General features: G+C 38.1%; 1 protein-coding gene across 1 annotated transcript in view; it reads left to right on the top strand.

Annotated features, from left to right (window-relative positions):
• Positions 1-10,175, top strand: part of LOC139727634 (putative methyltransferase DDB_G0268948) — a 28,811-nt gene extending 18,636 nt beyond the window's left edge. The window contains exon 4 of the mRNA XM_071638614.1: positions 10,158-10,175. Within this exon, the coding sequence (XP_071494715.1) occupies positions 10,158-10,175 (18 nt within the window). The remainder of the gene's footprint in view (positions 1-10,157) is intronic.
• Positions 10,176-12,669: the final 2,494 nt, after the last annotated feature.

Here is a 12,669-nt window from a genome sequence, read left to right as displayed (position 1 = left end):
TCAGTTCAAGAATGATCTACCAGCCAGCTGCAATGAAGTGAGCACAACAATGCCAGCTGTTATGCGCCCGGACTCTTCAGAGTAGGAATCCATCTGAAATACTAGTATTAAGCATCTGATAATTGACATATAATTAACAACTTTACCCTCTAGAATATGTCTAACGTTAGATTATATAGATCTGTACCAGAGCAGTCAGAACCAAATTTGCCAAGAAATGGCCAACAAAACAATACCCCCCCCCCCCAAATAATAATAATAATAATAAATAAATAAATATATAAAATGTTTTGAACACACGAGCACATTGACACAGACACCCCCCCCCCCCCCCACACACACACACATACACACAGCAGCTTCACACACAAGCGGAAGCCTACAGTACCCGGGTTTTCCATGCATCCACAGATAGGCCTACATGTTATAAGAGTAGCTATGTAAAATGCGCACGCGGGAGCCCGTCCCTGGGCCCTTAGGTCCGATAAGGTAGTCCCCTTGCAAACTACTGAGACAAGACACTCAACTGTAGGCCTACCCCTGTATTCTTGAGAGCTTCGACTATCCCAAATGGGGTCTATTTTATCCGTCTGAAAAAGCCAACAGTCTGTTTGGTACAGTACTGGCGGTAGAGTACCACGGTTACATGGGTCTATCAATCGCGTGACGCTGACAGGTCCATCACGTAGCCGGCTGTAGGGATAAAGTACTAGCATACTACGCAGACTTTAGAGCGATTTAGAGTTAGAATAGAACTAGAAATATTGGTCTAGTATAGTCCAGCTGCTCGTCTGAGCTGGCACAGAAATTTCTTACAGAATTATAAATATCTTTTATGGCTTAGGTTTTGTTTGTTGCTCCCATATCTTGATTGAACCGAGTCGTCCTCTCGTATGCATGATGGCGATATGTTGTACGTTACGACGCCGGGACTGCACTGCACTGTTTACATACAGTATACATACATGTATGTACATAATTACGTGTAGGCCCTACGTATGATAGGTAGGTCGCAAGAAGTTGCGGGCGACATCGACACCAAAATCAAAGTGAGAAACCCGTCAACCTGTGAGATATGCGCATGTTCCATTATTCACTCTCCAGACCGAGTGGAATGAGAATTCTCATCAGACAAACGTCACAACAAACAGCTCCTTTTCAAAGAGCGAAAAGAATTTCATGGTACAAGTCAGCTCGTGGAAGACCCCAGGGACCCGGCATTAGCTCTAAAAAGTGTGGAATATCACTCGTACACGTTTCGCTCGAAATCGGAAGAAAAGTTTCCCTCGGTGGTGGGAGCGAAAAGGTATACATACCGTCTAAAAAGATTGACTTTACAGTCTTTTTCGAGCTAATCACATTTAGGTTGAGAAAAAGAGTGAATTTAGCTCGCTTCCATTTACAGAGTACCCTCCCCTTTCAGTCCTTTCTACTAAGTACACTTTAGATTGGCAGATTCAAAATGTTTCATCTCGAGTGTGCACCAGGTCTCTTACTTCAGTTTAAAAAATGCAAATGTTCCGCGGGTTGGAGGAGATATCTAGATACAGTGTACTTTCAATTAACGGAGGGTCCCCCCCCCCCGCAAAATCACCATCGTGTGGGAGGAGAAATGCCCCTTATCCACACCCTCATGTGCTTGCTTTTTCTGTTTGAATTGCTCAACAGATAGCGTTCATGATAATTATTCATCGTAAAAAATAATACAATGAGTTTATCAAAATAAAACTTACCATTTTATAGGCAAATTGTTCATTGTAATCTACATCAAATTATTCTGCTACCTTAAACAAGTGGGACTGTTTCAAGTTGATAAAACACCCAAAAATGCGTAAAATCGCACCATTTACAACATCAAAATGCAAAAAGTTCTCACCGTGGGAGGGGGACACCCTCTCCCACACCTCCCTCCGCCCCCGCCGCTCGCTCCGCTCGCTCGGGCTCGGTCGCGTTCATGACATTCAGTGGAAGAATTATACAAGAATTTTGTTTAATGATCCCATTTAACACAAATTGTTCAATATTAATCGACATCAAAATATTCTGTTACCATAGACAAGTGGGACTGCTTCAAGTCGATAAAACACGTGAAAACGTGCATCAAATTGCACCATTTACTACATCAAAATGCAAAAAGTTCTCACCGTGGGAGGGGGACACCCCCCCCCCCCCTTCCCACCCTCCCCCTCGCTCGCTCGTTCCGCTTGCTCGGGCTCGGTCGCGTTCATGACATTCGGTGGAAGAATTAATACAAGAAGTTTATTTAAATGATACCATTTAAGGCAAATGGTTCAATAATAATCTAAATCGAAAATATTTCGCTACCTTAAACAAGTGGGACTGTTTCAAGTCGATAAAGTCAAATCGCACCATTTACAACATCAAAAAGTTCTCACCAATAGATAATAATAGATAATAATGCCAGCACAACCTTAAAATTAATCTTAACCGTTTGTTTGCCCATTATTTAGAAAGACGGTCCTTACGACTTTGCGCTTGACGTAGACTGTGGCTCTGGACAATTCACCCGACTCTTGGCGGCGAATTTCACATCCGTAACTGGACCGGACGTGAGTCCCGCACAGATCCAAGCAGCCCAAAGTGTACAAAACTCGACAAACGTAACATTTATGTTGGTTTCAGTGATTCTACGATCGAATATTTGTGTACTGTTGGCGGCTTTGCATTGTACATTGCTGATTCAATAGAACAGGAAAGGTATAGTGGTGTTATGATGTTTACAAGCATGCGCACTTTAGTCCATTTTCTTCTTCTTTTCCCCCTTCAAATCAAATTATATTTCCAATATCACATTTTCAAGAAAAAATGCAACAATAAACAAGTAAACATGTATGAAACTGTTTGTTCAAAAGCATCGTTTTATTAGTAAAGAGAGGCCTACGTATATCATCAAATAATTATGAGTATGTCGTAAAGGTCTCTTGTCATATCGCTGGAATTCACATTCTCCTCCGACCACAAAATATTATATTAACATGTCGATCATAGCTGTGAATAATACATAATTATGATACCAAAGATTCTATAGGATCTTTGATGATACGTACTTCGTAAGGCTTGGTACATCTCATAAAAGCCGTTATACAAACAGGGTTTTGAGGAAAATGACTTTGAGTATACATTACAGGCGACTCCCTGTATAACTCTCTGGGACCGACAGTTTTCTTTTATTATCTCGAAATTTTGTTACAGTCAAACGTTGAAAATATAATCATGAAGATATAACTACGATAAGGAGATCGATCAAGTGTTCAGGACCAAGGGTTGTCTGGCCGTGTTGGTGTATGATCTCGTCTACCTTGATCATCCTGATGCAAAGGTCAAGAAGCAGTTAACCGACTGTATCGAAACCTACATGGACTATGTGAGTTTCCCATCTCACACTGCATGCAAAAACTAACTAATTCAGACCCAATCCACTCTCCCTGAGAAAAAACAAACAAACAAAAGAAAGAAAGCAAAACAAAACAGAAGGAAAAATGAAACATAAAGATACAGAATTATGATTGTGCTGACACCTTTATTGTGGAAACTTTTGTGGGGAAATCCACTGTGCATGGCGTTCTAGTTTCTTCTTTAACGACACATGAAACATTTCATTTCCTATCCTATCTCCTTGTAGTTTCTTTCTATGATGATCATAAAGATATTTACTGTCATTTTCGCTAGTATTCATTTCATCGTTTTAATTCGATGTTCATACTCACCATCAGCATTACTCTCAATTTCAGGCCAACGACCAGGAACTTAACCCTATAAAGCCCAAGGGGGGGGGGGGGCACATTGTGCCCCCCTACCAGATTTTCGTTTGCCATTCCTTCGCCCTTAATCCGATTTCAACCAAATTTAATGACTTTTCCTAAAATCTTATTGCGAACATTTTGATATATAATTTAGCTATATTTGATGTTGCTGGTTGCCATGGCAACCATAAACTGACAACCATGTCAGTCAGATTTTGGATCTTTTTTCTGTTCCCATTTCATTTAACAGCATTACAGTGTATGAAATGGGTGTTTCTTGGCTGAAATTTGTTGAAGGAGCAACATTCGAAGTAATTATGGTCCTGGAAAGTTTTTCTTATTATTTCCTTTGTTTTTATGTGACAAAGGCATAAAACAATAGATATGATAGAGATAATTGAAAACAATAATATTTTCTAAAGATTGCCCTTATATTTTGAGTTATTTTGATTCCTTCACCCAAGTTATGCCTCTGATATCATGAGTTTATCATATTATCAATTTGCAATTTCAAAATTCCATTATTATGCAATACGAAAATGTCATAACTATACATGTACCCATCCCAAACATTTCATCTCAGGTCTCAATGTATCACTATGTTGATATGAATAGCGCCCCCATGTGATGACCTTGAAAAATTTCAACCATAATAAATAATAAAAATCAAATTCCACTTGCTTATCATTAATTTGTGGCAAATATGAAAATGATTGGTCTATAATAAGACATATATAATGGGGATAAAGAAATTATACAGAAAAATCATGTTTTTCGCATATTTCCTATGTATTTCTTTATATTTTGGTAAATAGAGCCCTCCATGGGTGACCTTGTGAAAATTCAAATGTGCGATCATGTAGAGTATGAGTTACTCTACCCACGTGCCAAATATGACGATGATACATCAAATAATTAAAAAGTTATACAGGGGGGATCTTTATTCTCTTTCAATCAAGACTATAAGTGATCGACGTAATCGAACGTGCGTGCAATATTTCTTCTTATCTCCGTATTTCATGAGACATCACCTAACTTTGAACACGTTTATGTAATAAAAAAAAAATGTAGACATTTTTAAGTGTAGTAATTACCTTATACTACTACTCATTTTTGGCCAACCAATAAAAATAATAATACCTGATTAAATTTTGAGTATAAAAATGCATCATCTTATCAAGATCGGTGACTGTTTCATTCGAAAATACAGTATACTAGTAGATACCAGTTTCCGTATTATGGCACAGTTTGCCCAAGAAGATGATGAGAATGAAGGAAGAGGACTAATCAAGGCACAGGTTGATTGTGTGCTAAAGTGGCTTTGAACAAGACAGATATATTTATTCCGTTTTCTGTGGTATTGAGCTATTTAGTGAGCTCCCGTTATAACGAAGTCCTCGGGACCGGCAATTTTCTTTCGTTATAACTGAATGTTGCGGCCTAAATTTTTATTTCGTTGTAACCGGAATTTCGTTATAATCTTGTTCGTTATAACGGGAGTTCACTGTATAAAGGTTGTGATTATTATTTTCATTCGCGACAGAGATGACATGGAGGTACGAGAGGAAATTTCCGTCCACAAATTTGTGGAGTGCTACAAAACATTTGGATGTAACGTGCGATTTTTGGAGAGGAATCCCGAGACATCTCGATTCAAAGACTTTGAAAATAGGTAGGTATGCCGTTATATAAACATTCTATTTGCACGAGGAGCTCGCATTTAATGATTTTTTATTCTATCGTTAAGGATACAAAACGAAAGCAAATATAGAACGTATTGACTAGAAGAGATTGCTTGTGACAAGGCTGGATTAGATAAAGAATTAAAAAACATTCTGCAATGGTATCAGTGAATGCCTCGCTTTGCGGTTTGAATAAAAGGCGAAAGACTTTAGGGCACAAATATATTCTTCATCACCTTGAGCTTCCTCTTAAAATTAAAACTTTATTTGCTTACTTGGATATTTATCTAAAAACAAAGTTGATATCATTATGATTATATTAATGTTTTATTGAAACTTATGTGATTCAAAGTTCCTTAAAATAAATGAAAGAAAGATATTATTCAGAGGAGTGAAGGCTCAGGTTTGAGATTCTTCAGTTCGCAACTGCTGATCTGTAAATTATTTGTTCCATGTTCATCGTGTCACTGCCGACAACCAGGGACAGCCTGGTGGTAGTGTCGCTGCCCGGAAAGCAGTAGATGATAGGTTCGAGTCCCACTGGTTCCTTTTTTCCGACATGTTTGTTAATTTACAAATCAGCAGTTGCGATCTTAACAAATTTTTATTTGTAGAGGGAGACATACTGAAGAATCTCAAACCTGTTCCTTAAAATTCATTGTACTCATGTAAGCGTTATGCATATTGCTTTGTATCACTTTATATGGAAATAAAATCGTTAGAATTTGAAACTTTGTAATTGTCGTAAAAACTTTTTTTACTACTATTTTATTTTTCCTTATAAGCATTTACGTACTTTTTATTACTTTGCCATAATTGGTTATCATTTCAGATTTGAGAAAATGGTTTCAAATGATAAGAATCCCTGCCTCATACCCATATGCAAGAACATTAGACATTTATAAAGAGTAGACCAAGCAACATGTCTGTAGCCAGGGGGGCGATGGGGGCGGTCGCCCCCCCCCCCCCCCTAAGATTTGGACCGGGGATTTGGGAGGCGGAAAAAAAAAATGCGTGTATACTGTTTGCATTCACATGAAGCGGGTATCCTTTGCAACCTTTCATCAAATAAAATATTTTTTGAATATTTCACTCAAAGTGTGCACCAGATCGTTGAATTTCAATTCAAAATATGCAAAATCTCTCGTGCTTGGGAGGGGGTATCCCCCTCCCAAACCCTCCCCCTCTGTGCCTCTTTCCCTAGCTTAGTACACTTTTTAGATTTACAAAAAAAAAAAAAATAATTCTGAGTGCACAACACTTATTACTTATATTTCGAAAACTCAAGGTTCCCTCATGTATAAGGGGAATTTCCCCTTTTAATCGACCCTTTCCTCCCTCAGTCCCCCCCCCCCATCAGTTTTTTTTTTTTTTGTGATTTCCCAAATGTTGATTCCATCAAATATGCGTATACGAGATGTCTCAATTTCAACCTTAAAAAGGCAAAAGCTCCATCGGAAGGGAAGGTTGGAGATAACACTCGCCCACGCCTTCTCCCTGCTCCCCCGCCCCTCCCCCCCCCCCCCTTCCGCCATGCATAGAAGTAGACTGTGGCTATACCCAGATCGCTTTATTTCAATTCTAAATACGCAAAAGCTCCGCGAGCGGGAGGGGGAAATCCCCCTTCCCCTATAAGCTCTATACCTCACTAGACGTTATACATACACACAGATGGTGCACATTCGGAATAAGAGCTAAATTCCGTGATTTTAACACTTCGATGAAAAAGTATTGCACCAAAATTTGCACCAGATCGCTGAATTTCAGGTCTGAAAACGCAAAATCACTTTCGTGTGGGAGGGGATATGCCCCTATCTACACCCTCGTGTGCATGCTTTTTCTGTTTGATTGCTGAACTGCAGACAGCGTTCATGATATTCAGTGTAAGAATTAATACAAGAAGATTATTTAAATGATACCATTTTAAAGGCAAATTGTTCAATAATAATCTACACTAAAATATACTGCAACCTTAAACAAGTGGGACTGTTTCAACTCGTTAAAACGCGCAAAAACATGCATCAAATTGCACCATTTGCAACATCAAAATGCAAAAAGTTCTTACTGTGGGAGGGGGGACACCCCCCTCCTACACCCTCCCCTCCCCCCTCGCTCGCTCCGCTCGCTCGGGTTCAGTCGCGTTCATGATATTCAGTGAAAAGAATTAACACAAGAAGTGTATTTCTATTATGCCATTTTATAGGTAAATAAACAATTGTTCAATAATAATCTACATCAAAATATACTGCTACCTTAAACAAGTGGGACTGTTTCACGTCGATAAAACGCGCAAAAACTGGCATCAAATTGCACCATTTACAACATCAAAATGCAAAAAGTTCTTATCGTGGAAGGGGGGACACCCCCCTCCCACACCCTCCCTTCCCCCTCGCTCGCTCCGCTCGCTCGGGTTCAGTCGCGTTCATGATGTTCAGTGAAAAGAATGAATACAAGAAGTGTATTTAAATGATACCATTTTATAGGCAAATTGTTCAATAATAATCTACATCAAAATATACTGCTACTCTAAACAAGTGGGACTGTTTCACGTCGATAAAACGCGCAAAAACATGCATCAAATTGCACCATTTGCAACATCAAAATGCAAAAAGTTCTCACCGTGGGAGGGGGGACACCCCCCTCCCACACCCTCCCCTCCCCCCTCGCTCGCTCCGCATGCTCGGGTTCAGTCGCGTTCATGATATTCAGTGAAAAGAATTAATACAAGAAGTGTATTTAAATCATACCATATTATAAGCAAATTGTTCAATGATAATCTACATCAAAATATACTGCAACCTTAAACAAGTGGGACTGTTTCAACTCGTTAAAACACGCAAAAATATGCAGCAAATTGCACCATTTGCAACATCAAAATGCAAAAAGTTCTTACCTCCCCCCCCCCCCCCCCTCGCTCGCTACGCTCGCTCGGGCTCGGTCGCTTCGCTCCCTCGCAGACTAACCGCCCCCCCTAAGATGAAATCCTGGCTACGCCGTTGTCCGTCCATCAGTGGTCATAATAATAATTATGTGATTGAAATTTAGCAAGCCACACTTCTGCAATACTCCTGTTGTGCAATAATTATTCCTGAATGTTATGATATTGCAATATTTTCTGTGAGTTTTTTGGAATGTTTCTTTTTTCTGATCCATATATTTTGTGTGTATTTCACATCTGCATTCCTTAAATTGATATTTTATATTTACCATATGATTTATATTGACAACTATATAGATATATATCTTTTTTTAAAGATGGTGCTATTTTAATAACACACATATTTTTTTTATTATAATGATGAGCTGAATTGAGATTATTGTGTGATATTGATTGAGTTTATGTATTCAGATCACTATTAGAAAATAATCTAATTGAAATGTGAAATGTAAATGAATGCTGTTATGTTTGTATGTTTATTGCATATGCGTGGGTAGCCCCCCCCCCCCCCTTTGTATAGGGTATTTCGGTTTTTGTACAATTTCGATCATTAATGATAGATAATATTGTTAAAATGATAGTAATGTTAAAAGATTATATGGATTGAAATTATCATTTTAATAGAAATACAAGATGAAAAAGAAATAGATTTATTATTTCATACCTTTTTGCACATCTCATTCCAAGTCTATCTCTCTTGCTATCTCCTTCCTACCCCTTCTGTGTTTCTCTCTCTCTCTCCGTCTTCATTATACACAAGTGTTTGATATTTCTTATGTTATCACTGCCCGCCTATTTTTTTTTTTTTTTTTTGGTGTATGTTGGTGTTGGTGTATGTATATGTGATGGTGACATGAAGATTATGTATAATTTTTCTCGCAGCTTTATCAAAGTGTATGTATAAGTGTATTTGATTAATTTTGCTATTTTGGTAATCAGATGTTCATGGCTGGAAATGAATTTTTAAATAAACCATTACCACACCACCATTAATTTGATTCATGTGCCTTATCAGTGATTAAAGAGAGAGAGAGAGAGAGAGAGATCCTTTTAATTCCAATGAATGTGAAAAAATACTAGACCTATACGCATTGGTATTTTTTTTAAACAATGAACAGCGTTATGCTGAGCCGCAATGGGATACCTGATGCAGTAATCATGGGGCGCCATTTTACTTTGTATCTGTCTGCGTCTTTTCGAAATATAATGTTCTGAGCATGCGCTGAAGCGCCTGTCAAGTCGATCTACTTTTAGCTTGCGTCGCCTGAGTTTTTCACTACGCCTTCTGGGCTATTTTTACGTCCGTAGAGATCTACTCACAGAACTCTTACCAAGAGTTCTGTGGATCTACTTCATGCAGCGATCATATGAGGGCGCCATTTTATTTTTTGTACGTTGCGTCCCAGCATAATCTAACGCTCCTTTCCAGCACGACGCAGGGGAGAGGAGAACGTCCAGCGCACTCGTCGTCTCAAACGTCCGCGCGTCAAAATCTAAAGCTCCATAATGCTACTTTGCAACAAGGAGAGAGGAGAACGATGAACACAGTTGTCGACGTCAGAGTGTCGCAAATTTAAAAGCTCCCTAGTGATTCGTGGTTTTTGGAAGCATTCTGCAGCCGATTTGTTCATTCATGACTATATAGATTCTATTTCTTTCTGCATGAAGTCCTCTACGTGAACGCTAGTAAGTTGAAAAGGAGAGACTGAATCCACCCATTTAGAAAAATAATGAAGTATATTCTGTTCCTTATCTTCCCGATGAATCTTGCAGCATCATGGCTATCCCTGACAGGCGAAAACCCACAAAGGACTATGATCACCATGGTAACGCCAATCATGATGCGCCTTGCGAGAAAGCCATGAACTACAAAAATCTGGACAATGAAACTTATGTATTACATAATAGAGTAACTATCATAAGCCGTCAGTAAATGTACCAATTTGTGTATTGTTATTTTTCTCTCCCCGAAGGAGAGATCGAATATTTCGTGTAAACACAAATGATGTTACATACCCGATATCGCTTTATATATATATATATATATATTTTTTTTTTTTTTTTTTTTTTTTACAATGAAAGATCTGCACATCTATGAATAAAAAAAAAAGAATAAAATGACACCCAGCGTTTGCTGGGTGTGTGAATATCGATCTATCTGTATAGACTACATAATCGACAAAGCAATATAGTTTCTTTACACTCATGTAAAAGGAGATTGAAGCTTTTTCTTGAGCAATTTTATAGTGACAAAGGGGCCCACACTCTACAGGCATCGTCTTTTCAGTGGGTCCGTCCGTTTTTAGCACAGTATGTAGGCCTCCAGTTTCATTACAATGTATCATTACTGTAAGTTTTGCAATTGTTGTTGTTTACTCTGTTCAATCCACTTTGTTTCGTTCACATGATTTCTGTCACGGCGTAAGTAAGTGAAATGTGTATTATGTTATTGTCAGAAAAAAATCGAAATAAATTTGAATTGAATTTGAATTGAAAAACATTATTACTTGGCTTTACAGAGTTGAGCAAATAATTTGTTTTGGGTTGTTGTTGTCGTTGTTGTTGTTGTTGTTGTTGTTGTTGCCGTTGTTGTTGTTGTTGCTGTTGTTGTTGTTTTGCAGCCTGTCTGTACTATAATGACGGATAGTCACAACATCGTTTCAAGTGTATAAAAATAAGAGACTTAGAAAGATGGTGGCTTGATATAACAGATTAAAACTAATACTCTTGGATTATAAAGGGCACTAGTCCAGGCTAGAAGGCACCCAACCTTGTTTTTTGATATATACAATGTTTTTTGATGGTTTCTTGTCAATTCGAGGGTGCTGATTCCAAATCCGATTGATGCCACTCGCGTAACCTTGAGCATTTTCGGCAAAATGCGAAAATCCAAAATGGCCGCCAGATATGCTAATTCGGCCGTGATAAACACAATAATGTACATTATATGACCAATTATTCCACTAAACTTTGTACATTTCTGTTCCTAGAGTTACTCCATCTGCGTTTGCAAGCGAATTTTCATTTCATATAGGTTCATTTAGCATTTAAAGCTCATTTTTTTATTCAAAATGGCCGCCATTCCTATGCTTATGTATTATATGAATGGCAAAACATATGCATGGAAATATAGAACATATTTACTGTATTTCCAGTCCCGTACCTACGCTATCATAAAGTGTTGCATGTGCAATATGTTGGGTGTCACTTACAATATAGGGGGCCTACATAATGATGAGCATTTGATATTCATAAACCTTACGATGTTGAACACAATTTCTTATATATTTCATTTTGTCTCAACAAAAGTCTCAACAATATAAGTTCACTAAACGTCTCGCAAGGAATCAATATACCATCATATTCTACATGCCGGTTGAATATAAAAATGTAATACTAACACAATATATTAAGGAGCCTAGATACATGGTATTTATCAAATAATGTTGAAAATGGAGGGGAAGCTAGAAAGCAAAGCTTGTAATATGCATTCCCCTAAAACCATATCAACAAAGTACAGAAAAATCCTATACAGTATAAGTGCAGAGATACATGGTTGCAGACAAAAACACATTAATGATACAACTAAAAACCCTTTACATCATATAGATTTTTTTTTTCCAGCAAGGAGTTGGGGGGGGGGGGGGGGAGCAGTCCTGCAATGAGGCGAGTTCGAAATGGATCATAACCTCCATCACTTTGATATGATTTAATTTAGAAGTGCCGCCTTGATATTATCGAGCAAACCTGATTTTCTTCTTAAAACAACAACAAAAACTGTTGAAGGCATAAACGAAACTGTCCTAATGCAATACCGTACAAACTGTTCATTTAACATCAACCAAGGAGCAATGTGAGATACCTCTTTCAGTTCTCTCACAGTTCCCAGGTGTTGATAATATACACTTTGACATCATTTGATCTCATTCAGTCTTGTCTTAAAACTAAAACTGTCATTTCTATTGTCTTTAATGAACCCTTTAGCATGCAGCAGGCGACATCAGTCCTAAATTTGCAGAAATCTCAGGCTTAAGATGCATATTAGTCCTGCAATTGTTTTAATTGCAACCACATCTGGTGATGTTCAGGGAGGCATTTCATGAAGTATTTTGTCCGACAAAGTTGTCGGACAAATTTGCTCTCAGCCAATCAGATGCAAGGAATTCAGTAGCTTGTAACAGTTTGTCAGAAAAATATCCTACCAAAACGCTTTATGAAATGCCCCCAGCACTTCCTCAGGGGTCAGAGGACGATTATTTGCCATATACAAACAGGATGAAGACAT

Source organism: Diadema antillarum, unplaced genomic scaffold (genome assembly GCF_040938485.1).
Source record: "Diadema antillarum isolate AM-2024a unplaced genomic scaffold, OU_Dant_1.0 seq00000137_RagTag, whole genome shotgun sequence".
Lineage (NCBI taxonomy): Eukaryota > Metazoa > Echinodermata > Echinoidea > Diadematoida > Diadematidae > Diadema > Diadema antillarum.
Note: the sequence above shows the minus strand (reverse complement) of the source record. Positions and strands in the feature narration are given on the sequence as shown.